The 10,638-nt window shown below is 37.1% G+C and overlaps 2 protein-coding genes across 2 annotated transcripts in view; both read right to left on the bottom strand.

Annotated features, from left to right (window-relative positions):
• LOC103475678 (zinc finger Y-chromosomal protein 1) overlaps window positions 1–4,856 on the bottom strand; it is a 50,720-nt gene extending 45,864 nt beyond the window's left edge. Inside the window, exons 1-5 of the mRNA XM_008427486.2 lie at window positions 4,515–4,856; window positions 1,277–1,373; window positions 790–1,104; window positions 192–341; window positions 4–92 (exon numbers count right to left, since the gene is read on the bottom strand). Coding sequence (XP_008425708.1) covers window positions 4–92; window positions 192–341; window positions 790–1,104; window positions 1,277–1,343 — 621 coding nt within the window. The 5' untranslated portion in view covers window positions 1,344–1,373; window positions 4,515–4,856. The remainder of the gene's footprint in view (window positions 1–3; window positions 93–191; window positions 342–789; window positions 1,105–1,276; window positions 1,374–4,514) is intronic.
• A 2,914-nt stretch (window positions 4,857–7,770) lies between these two features.
• LOC103475420 (diamine acetyltransferase 1-like) lies at window positions 7,771–9,591 on the bottom strand. The gene is made up of 6 exons (XM_008427013.2): window positions 9,194–9,591; window positions 9,063–9,114; window positions 8,860–8,940; window positions 8,676–8,777; window positions 8,520–8,560; window positions 7,771–8,394 (listed from the first exon to the last, which is right to left on the bottom strand). Exons 1-6 carry the CDS (start codon window positions 9,257–9,259, stop codon window positions 8,227–8,229), a joined length of 510 nt encoding a protein of 169 aa, XP_008425235.1. The 5' UTR covers window positions 9,260–9,591; the 3' UTR covers window positions 7,771–8,226.
• Between the last annotated feature and the right edge of the window lie 1,047 nt (window positions 9,592–10,638).

Genomic DNA, 10,638 nt, shown 5'->3' with positions numbered 1-10,638 from the left:
CATGTAAACCATCTTCTCTCTGAGTGTTTGGCCTGTAGACTCTGTTAGTGCGACACTCTCTGCATCTCCATCACTGATGTCAACAGATTCTCCTGCAGAAAGGTATATTGCATTTGCTAGTTTTGTATGATGGAAATAACTGTTTTTTTTGTTCCAAATATTGCTCAGACAGAAAAAAAACAAGTTCCTACCCATGTCGTCCTCTCCTGAATCCGCCTTGAAGATGTACACTTTTATCACCTCTTGTCCATCTTCGTCCTTCTCCACTTCTTGGTCCTCCACGGCCCCTTCCACAGTTACCTCAGTTCCATCCTCAGAGACCATTTTTCCAGCTTCGTCCACTAGGTACATAGATACATAAAACATTAATGTAGTATAGATATTACATGTTACACCAAAAAACCCACCAGCGATTAGAATCAGACAACTTTCCACTGACAATATGCAAGAAGAGGGTCAAATACTGAAACAGGTATTTTCTTTGTGTTTCAGAAATGAAAATGTTTTTCAGCCTTCAACAAAACACCAAGCTCTTGTTTCGAGTTTAAAAAAAAAAAACAGATAAAGGTTGGGAAAACATGCTTTAATGTGTAAATGGGATTAAGTTTGTAATTTCTTGATATCTTGTAAATTAAAACAGTTCAAGGAACCTTGAACTGATTTTTATGGTCATTATTAAAGTTTAATTTATGAATCAATGAATAAATAAATAACTTAAGTGGGGATTGATCAAATCTCAAAACAAAAATCAGAATCTCTAATAAAGGCAAAGCAGAGCAGCAAACTTACAGGATATCATCAGATAATCTCCACAGCCATCTTGGTCGTCATCCTGCTGCTCTGGGTCCAGCCCATCTTCCGGGATGTCTCCCATGGCAACGCCTTCCTCTTCGCCCTCTAGAGCCATCACACAGGTTTCTACAGCAACATCTTCATCTTCATCTCCATGCACATACTCAGAAACTACGTCTTCGACTGCATCCTGGATGACAAGCTCTTCTGGGGCAAATCTGTGAACTGCCATATCTTCACCCTCACCTTCTGATACCAAGACAGTCTCTTGAAGCTCCACAACAAACTCCTGCCCACCGGCACCACCGTCATCTGCAAGAAGATAATCATTTAACAGGATAACACCAAAGACTCCACCTTCTTATACAAGTTTGAGGCTACAAGTCAAAATGGATATGTACATCCTCCAAATAGAAACAACATTCCTAAAGTACTTTTAGTCAGATATATATATATAAAAAAACAAATAAACATGTCTAATTACCCGATCCGTGTATTATTATTTTAGGCTCTTCAGCATGTATTGCAAGCCTTGTGACATCCTCATCCATTGTCCTCGTCCTGCATTTGTTACTGAGGAGCTGAAAGCAGAACATGCAGTAGTTAAAATGCAGCTCGAAAAATATGTGCAGAAGAGCAATTCATGTGCAAAAAACCCCAACAAAAAGTCAACAAATAATTATCACACTGTATTAGGAGTGCCTTAAGAAAATCTATATGCCCTAAAGTCTTTTTGCATCTCAGTGGCATTGTAAATGAGTCACCCAAATGATCAAAATATACGAGTAAAACCCATCGTAAAACCAAAAGTTTTCATTATATTAAGTTTAGAATGATGTGTTACAGTTAAAAAGTAAAGAAATTGAACAGGAAAAAAACTTTGTGCATGCATCCAAGGTCAACTGAACCCATTTGACAGATTTTAATGTGACTAGTGTGTGTGAACTTCTGTATCAAGTATTTTTTTCTCCATGCACAACAGGAAAGGAAAACTTTACATACTTGACGAGGTAAAATGTAAAGCAGAATCCTCATCCTACATCTGCATAACCATCAATAATTGGTTTGATTTATTTTGCAAACAATAAATATAATCAGGTTTGTTGTCGATTAAGATACTGATAACTATAACATATTGGCAATCTAATATTTTATGAGACATTATGACTTTTTGTGCAATTCCTGCAGTAGATTCAGCCTAGGTGTTTTTTTTTTTCTTCTTCCCACAGACGTGGAAACAGATTCCTCATGTTTACCATCTATCCTCCTTCCTTCCTCTATTCTGTGCTAATCTCTCCATCGTTTTTAACTTTTTACCCCGGCTCGCTTCCCTTTTTTCTCTAAGCTGTAATGCTCCACTGCAGGACAGGACATGTTTTAAGAGAGATTTATTAATTCAATTTACAGAAATAATCAGATCATTGTTTACCACTGTTGGGGGTTTGGCCAGAGCTCTTTTCACACAAACCCCCTGGAGCTCATATGATGAAGCAAGATTAGTATCTCACTAAAGCTCCCTGAGGTTCAGTGACGGTCAGCATTCGAATGCTGTTTCACTCCAAAATATTTATTTCAGCAAATGTAAATGGAAACCTAACTTACTCTACCAGATACTAGGAGATTATTCATTTACTACACAAGTTATGTTTTAACACAAGACCCTAATGTAAAAATACCACAATACAACCAACTGGCCATCATGAAAATAAAATATCAAAACCCAGTGGGACGAAGACATGTTCTTTTTTATTTTAGCTGAAACATGTTTGAGAACTTAATACAATCCAGTTTACAACACAAACTGTTCAATTAGCCGTCCTGTTAATAGGGTATTAGAAACAAAAGATCATTCATTTTTTATCAGTTATTATCAGTTTATATAATAAGCTTTTATTGCCATTTTAAATCAACAGGGTGTTCACATAAAAATACTGGTACATGTTTATATTTGTATCTAACCTATGAAATGCTGCAAAAACTAAAACCATGGGCAAATTAAAACACTGACATTTTAAACATTCTCAACAGATTAAATGCTTAGCATGATTAAAAACCACATTGGTTCAGGAGCATCTGAGAAAAATCACTATAGATGAATGGTAGCAGGGCAACCTGTGTCTGCATGATTTTGGTCTGGACAACTATAGCAAAATTAGGCATCAAAGACAGAGACGCCACCTAGACCTAAAACTAAATTATTGGATTGCAGCCTACAAATGCTGAGCATTCAATATAATAAGCCAATCAAATCTTGCACCTGATAAGTCCTTTGTGATTTTAATATGTCAAGCATTTACCATTCATCTGTCACCTATGTGTTTACAATGTAAAAAGAAACAAAAAATAATATTCCACTGCTTTCCTGAGTTGATTTTTTTTTTTTTTTTTTTTTTTTTTTTTTTATAAAAAAAGAGTAACTAAGACTTTGGCATTGTTGGCATGCAATAGGGCAATGTCGAATAAAACAACATCAATGCATAAGTAATTAAGACTTGTCAAAAATATTTTGACATTAAAATATATATTATAAAGGTTTCCATATAGATTAGTAAATTGAAACAATGTGTGAAATTTCCTTACAAATCAGTTTTTGAACATATAACACAATTAGAAGAGTGGGTTTAATAAGACAGACACCACGTTTCAGTTGCAAAGGTAAGCTAGTAAATGAAACAATAATCTTCACTCTATTTCCCAAAGTAAATTTCACCAAGATGACACTCAAAGCCTGAAGTGTAATGTTTAACACTGGGAAGAAGGTGAGATCACATGGGATAGAAATCTGCTCAAAGAAGGAAGACGCAGAGATGTAAACAAAAAACAAAAAACGGTGTAATTGAGGTGCCAATTTTTACTGAATGTACCATCCCCCACCTCTAGGTGGGCAAAAAAGGTGACAACGATGCGTGGAGAGCAACACAACAGGGCATCACTCCGCTTTAAAAGATGTCAACACTATGCATTTAAACTCACACGAGTGGTTGGATTAACTTTGTTAGTTTCGTGCACGAGTCTAAACCAAACACTTAGTAGCCCTTTGAGATAAATAAATGCACCGTGCCCAACTGACCAATGGAACAACATTAACACTGATTTTAAATGCAAAGTCCGACTGCCACAGAGAAAACTGATTTAGAAATAGCTGACAGCGTCAACATACATGTGCAATGGCAGAACAAAAAACCCTGAAGAAAATCGGGTTGAGCTCATTGTTCACGGGTATATATATCTGCAGAGGTTTGCAGCTAGCAAGTGAGGTGCTAAACACACCTTTTCTACAACCACTGTTCAACACACAAGCGTCCGCCATTTTTGTTAGCCTTGTGTCTGAGGAATGCTAACTTGAACGTGAATAAAATTACTTACTAACGAAAAGGTTGTGTTAAATATACTTAAATTTAAGTAAATTTTACTCCACAGTTGTAGAACTCTTCATCTATCAAAGACAAAAACGAAAAATGGCGAGTGCAGATACTGAACTTTCGGTGAGCTGGATGGCTAACTAGCTAGCTGGCTAACAACATAGGCCTGCTTTACCGATCACGGCCTCAATTAGGCCCGGGCCCCGGGAAGAAGAGGCCCAGCCCTGAGCGGCCTCGCGTTTACATTAAATAATTTAATTAAAATATAAAATGCAAACAAACTCAAACAACCACAAACGCACAAAGACGAAGACATCGCTCAGGTAAGAGGCGATCCGGGAGCAAAAGAAAGCCGCATACCAGATTTATGCTGCAGGGATGGCCTCTGTCCGCTCCACGGCTTCCCAGGCCGCCTGGTTCCCCCAGACTCGGGCAGGATTCAGTCGGGAATTTTGTGTGATTTGGGCGGGCCGCGAACGAGCAGAGAAGGAGGGGTGAGGGGGTAGTTTCTGGAACACCGCTGAAAAACGAAGCAGGACGTCTGAAGCCAGACAGTGTCCTGCTACAGCCCCCCGCTTCTCCAGCTCCGAGGCCGCCGTCAGCACGACACGTCACAGCCCGAGAGCGGCAGGAAAATGCGGAAGAGTTGAGGTGGAAATCACCCGAAAGCTACCAAAAAGGCCATGATGTGAAGACCTGTCTGCTGGATTGTGACAAAGCTTTGCGTGGTGTTTCTTTAGTATAAAACCAAAAGTGACTGTAACTTGACTAGAACCATTCTACTTTCACCAAACATCAGTGGGGCAAACAAGGCACCTAATTTACATTTTAGTTTTCATTTTTTTTAAGACAAAAATATACTTTTAAACTACAACTGACAGCTTTTAAATAGAAGCACCTATCTCTCACAATATCTTCTTGGGGTACTCACACACCTTGAACTTTTTCAAAAACATGTTTTATGGGAAGTAACAGAACGAAACCAAAGAGCATAGAAAGGTGAAGGCAAGTGGTTTTATTTTTCTCCTCAAAAAGTGAAAGTATAGCGTATATCTGTATACAATCCCCTGAATGTTGTTCAGAACCAACTGTCGTTGCTGCAAACATTTTGGGGTATGTCCCTACAAGCTTTGTATGTCCAGAGGCAAAAAGGCCTGCTTATTGTTCCTTTTCAAGTCTGGTCACAAATTTTCATTTGGATCTAGGTCTAGACTTTGACTGGGCCATTGTAATATAGACATATGCTTTGAGATGGTTGTTCTTAAAACTTATTTTAAAAAGTACCAATTCAGTAAATACCAAGCTTTCTTTGATCTACAATAATGAGAAACATTTTGAAACAGTATTGCAACATTTTATAGTTTTGACATGCATCCCTTTGGCCGAGTCAATCTATATAGGTATGTGCTCTTTTTCATTTGCCTCAGTTGATTTAAGCTCCATCTGTCTCTGTTACAGTGGCGGAGAAAGTACTCAAAAAAAATTACTTAAGTAAAAGTACAAATACACAGACAAAAAATGTACTCAACTAAAAGTAAAACTACCACATTAACATTTGTACTTAAGTAAAAAAAAAGTACTGGCTTTTAAAAATACTTAAGCATTAAAAGTARAAGTACTTGCTGAATGGATTACCTAATCGCTAATATCATTAAGTGTACCGATTGTATTTAATTTTAATACATTAGAAATGTGCCATTTTAATGAACAATGCCACAGATAAAGCATGTTTTCATTGTGTTTACTCTGCAACATAGTTTAGACTTAGATATGTGATTCTATGCATCATAATTTCAGGGATGGAAACATCTTGTCTCCTGTCCAAACATAACATGAACTTCACTTTTTTTTTGCCACTAGTGGCATTTATTTAAAAAAAAAATACAAAAGAAAGGGGATGGAAAGAAGGTGGGTGGGAGAGGACAGGCAACCAAGGAGCAAGTAGCAGAGTTGTAGTTAAGACCACCTACCCAAGACCAAGTCAAGACCAGCACCGCTACGTGACACAAATAAAGTACTTTTACCTATCAAAATTGCTTCTCAAATTGATCTGAAAGATCCACATTCTCATAAAAAAAACTAGATATTAAATACTTAGAGCTGAAATGAATTTAATCAGTAAAGATCCGTCCAGAAGAATCGGATCGTTTCTGAATGTCAATGCAGACTTTGGTCACAGCGTTGTCCCATATTTGCGACACCTCAGACAACACCTCCACACAATAATTCAGCGCATGAGTGACAACTTTTTTCATCGCAGATGCAACATGTGTCTCAGTACAGCTAGCTAACACGGAGCTTACCTTTCTTTAAGCTTTCCTTCCAAGTGACGCTAAAAGTTGGACGAAGTCCCCACCGTCTGTGAAAGCAAAGCGCTGCTGATTTTACATGTCGCCATATCAATTTATGCAGCGCTATTATATTACTGACGATTAGACAGACATCTTCTCCCGCTCAGAGGAAACCACTGCGCATGTCTGGAGCTCCGCGTGCGAGTAAAGGGGGAGGCGATGGGTGACAACAGACACTAAGTCACGTTATTGCTCGGATTTTACGGCGCCATCTTAAGTCCCTGAACTTCACATTTTAACGGAGAAAAGCACAATGCGACTTGGATGTAACGAGTAACGCGACACTTTTGTAGAAATGTAGTGAAGTAGAAAGTACAGATACTTACTGTAAAATGTAGTGGAGTAAAAGTAGAAAGTATTCATTATTAAATCTACTTAAGTAAAGTACAGATACAAGAAAATTGTACTTAAGTACAGTAACGAAGTACTTGTACTTCGTTACTTCCCACCACTGCTCTGTTACATCCTTTCCATGGATTAGTATCACATGACAGACCAGTAGACTCTTATGACAGATTTTGAACCTATGATCAAACCAGGGGCACCTGAACAATCTCCTACTTTTGCCATCCACCAACCCATCAAACTGAACGACTCAGAAAAAAATTATAGGATGGAATAAAATGAAGCGCATCTCTGAAAGCAAAAATTATAAAATATTTCTAACCAGCAAGCAGGGGGCACCAACTTTCCATTGATTGCAAATAAATTAAAGCAATAGAAAACTTGATCATCTAACCGATAAGTTTATTTTTTAAATGTTCTGCTATGTGCTGTCCTGTGTAACTACTCATTAGTTACTAGTTGTCAAAGTAGGTTCAAAATGTCTCCCTGGTGAGTAGAAATTGACACGTGTTCAGTACAAAATGTCATGTTGTGTATTGCTCTTTTTCTTTCCTGAAAGAGTTTTTTTATGAAATGGACAAAGCTGCAAAAGTATAATACAATGAAGGGACAAAGTCACTATAGCACCTGATTTACAAACATACACTTTGCTTTGTTAAATGTTTATTTGATTCAAGATTTCTGAAGATTAATGGCAAAGATAAATTAAAATAAAGCAGAAGTCATCAGCCAAGTAAATACACTATCTGGTTTAAAAAAAAATATGGCGCTTCATATGTTTGAGAATGTAACATTTTTATTATTTAAAATCTGTTATGAACAAAGTTTAAACTGACAAAGTTTGCTGGTGTGGTGGTGGTTGTTTCTCTCCTAAAGTATATTTAATTTACACTTATTTCTGACAATAGTAAATTATGCACTTAGATTTTCATATTTTATTCATTACCATTTTCAAAACATCACATTTACTGTTACATTTTACAATATCACTCATTTCTTATTAATGAAACCAAAAACCTCCATTCCAGATTTCATTTACAAGATAACTGTTAACATTGCATATTAAAATAACAAAGATGTTCATTACTGCTTACCGATATTGCAAATTTTAATGCATAGGTTACTTTCTATGGACTTATTGTGTTCATAAATCGTAAGAATATAACTTCAAAGACTGAGTAATTTGTCTTCATAAAGTCGTAAAATGTTTTTTTTTTACTAGTAAGCAGTTTGTCAATAAGCGTTAATCTGCTTAATTTACAATATGAATGAGGTAAATGTTGCAAAATCAGGTAAAAATCAAAGACACAGAAATATTAAAATTGGCCCAAAAACATCCTCCACCCCCCAAATTCTTTATAAGTGATCAGTATGTTTTATTTTGCAGTCATCTTCACCAGGTCCTTCTTTTGGATCTCAAAGAGTCGCCAGCCCTCCTCCAAGGACAGGTCAGCGGCGCCCCTTCTCTTGTAGTACTCGATAGACTGCTTGTTGTTTTCTGCTACAATGAAATGCATACTGCTACAGCGGGTCTTTACAGCAATCTGAAGGAAAGATATTTCAGAAAAATGGACGTTAAAAAACAAGCAGACGAGCAGCACCTACTACACCTGAAATCAACGTGAATGTGTGACCAGATAAGTTGCAATTACACATAAAGTGTCTGTACCTTACTCAGCACCTTCAGGATTTGTGAACCAATGCCAAAGCCTGGTGAAACATTAAACAGGCAGAGCAATTACAACAGTTTTTTTTTTGCCAATGTTGCAACACTGCTGTAAATTATTACATTTTGGACCACAGCTGAACTATTCAGCAATCTTACCTCGAAACTCCTGCATTACATAGAAATCTTCCAAATAGAGAAGCTTTCCAATCCACGGGTCGTATGTGAAGTAGTACATTGCAAAGCCAATCACAGAAAATCCTTGATAAAAGACACTAGAAGTTAAAGGCTTTATTTATAAAGTATCTTAAAATATGAGGCAAGATTTTATTTTATTTTTTACCTTCTGTAGTCTGATCTTTTGGGACTTCTGCAACCAAGCAATGGTAGAATGGATGATCCCCAAAGCCATCCTCAAGCAGATCTAAATTAAAGTATGATACTAATGTTCAAGGACTCCATAGCAAAAATTGTTTTATTTACAAATAGAGGTTACTGCTTGTTTGGATAGGTAAACTTTGGCATAAATAAGTTAATGCAAAGCACCTTTCTCAGTGAGCATCACCTTCTCCTCCATCTCTTCAAATTTAGCAAGTTCCTACAATGCATAAAGATATGAGCGGAATTTAAATTTGAAGCAGAAAGAACTTGTTGAGAAAGCGGACAAAGTGCCTTACCTTTATGAGTCGCAAGATATCAGATACATCCTTTGGTTCAGCTGACCGTAAAACAAAATTGGCCATTTTCTCTTTTTTCCTTTTTTCCCTTTGCTTACCAGTCCTCGAAATGTGAACAAGAGCAAAATTTGTTTCTTCATTCGCTCCTCAGGAGTTTCCCCCCCGGCAAAGAATTAGAAAATCTAGCGCATACAGTTTTGCATCAGCCGCTCAGAGTTGTACAGTGGCGGCAGAAGCCTTCCCTTTATGCATCCTCCAAAAAGACACGCCTGATTGTAAATCCACATATTGACGCACGTCCTGTTTCTTTCTGGTACGAGTCGCTTATCTCTGTACATCACCGTTTTTCACTTGAGACCTGATCAAAAGAGAAATATTAACCAGCCCTAACAACACATAAGTGCTATAGTGAGCATAGACAGCCCACCAGACAAACCACAAATCAGAATGAAGATTTTTGCAAATATTTGTCTCTTACAAAACTCAATGGGAGGCTTTTCTGCAAGTTGTAATTGGAATATAAAAAAATTCCTCTTAGGAAAGTTGCCCAGTAGCACAAGTCTCTTTTATTGCTTGCAGACAGTCCAAGGTGCACTTGCATTACAAGATTTGATTCAGATGCCAACAACATTGTTTTGTCCATAATCTATTCTACATTGTAAAGAGTTGTTTGGGTCCGAGCCGACTTTAGGTATTCTCCACCTGACTGAGGGAATGCTCCCACATACTGATACTGAAAATGCTTTATTTATTGCAATTTTGTTTTATGGCATTGTCTAACTTACCATTTCTAGTGCAAAATGTCATAGTTTGGGTAAAGGTCTTCTTCACATGTCTTCAAATTATGAAGGCGGCCTTCAAAATGTGCTGAAGTCTAAAGCCACATAGTAAGCCATAAGAATACGTAAAAACATTTAAAATCTCAAAACTATATATATGTATAATAAATATTCTGATCATAAAATGCTACTTAGTGATAGTAAGCACCGTGGCTGTTGCTGGGAAATTTCACTTTGACCAGATTTATTGTCCAGGAAGAATTGTTTAACGGTTACCTAGGCAACTGTTAAACAGGCAACCGGGATGAATTGTTTAATGGTTAGTGGCAATAAAGTGGAGTGAGTTTTCCTCTTAAGAAGGAGGGGAAAAAATTATCTCCCATCCCAGAAAACTTGTCTGATCAGCCTCATTTTAATACTTGATTAGCTGCTGAAAACAAAGGAGCGATGACGAAATATTAACTACCAGTTATCACCTGTTGGATAATAAATACACAGCCTGAAATTCATCATAATTTGTATGTGCCCCAACATAATTCTATGTTTAGAATTTTTTATTTTAGTACTAAACAAGCAGTGTTCATATTAATCATAAGGCAGCATAGCATACTAATTCCTTCACTAGTGACTTATGGGGATCATCCAGTCAGCAATAAGTACCCCAGT

The sequence above is a fragment of the Poecilia reticulata genome, linkage group LG14 (assembly GCF_000633615.1).
Source record: "Poecilia reticulata strain Guanapo linkage group LG14, Guppy_female_1.0+MT, whole genome shotgun sequence".
Taxonomy (NCBI): domain Eukaryota; kingdom Metazoa; phylum Chordata; class Actinopteri; order Cyprinodontiformes; family Poeciliidae; genus Poecilia; species Poecilia reticulata.
The sequence above is the reverse complement of the archived record's forward strand: the minus strand, read 5'-3'. Positions and strand labels throughout refer to the sequence as shown.

Coding starts and splice junctions, on each gene's coding strand:
- LOC103475420 (XM_008427013.2), bottom strand. CDS start 9,259: ATGGCCAATTTTGTTTTACGGTCAGCTGAACCAAAGGATGTATCTGAT. Junction 8,941..9,062: donor GGTGATGCTCACTGAGAAAG/GTGCTTTGCATT, acceptor ACTTTAATTTAG/ATCTGCTTGAGGATGGCTTT. Junction 8,395..8,519: donor TCCTGAAGGTGCTGAGTAAG/GTACAGACACTT, acceptor TCTTTCCTTCAG/ATTGCTGTAAAGACCCGCTG.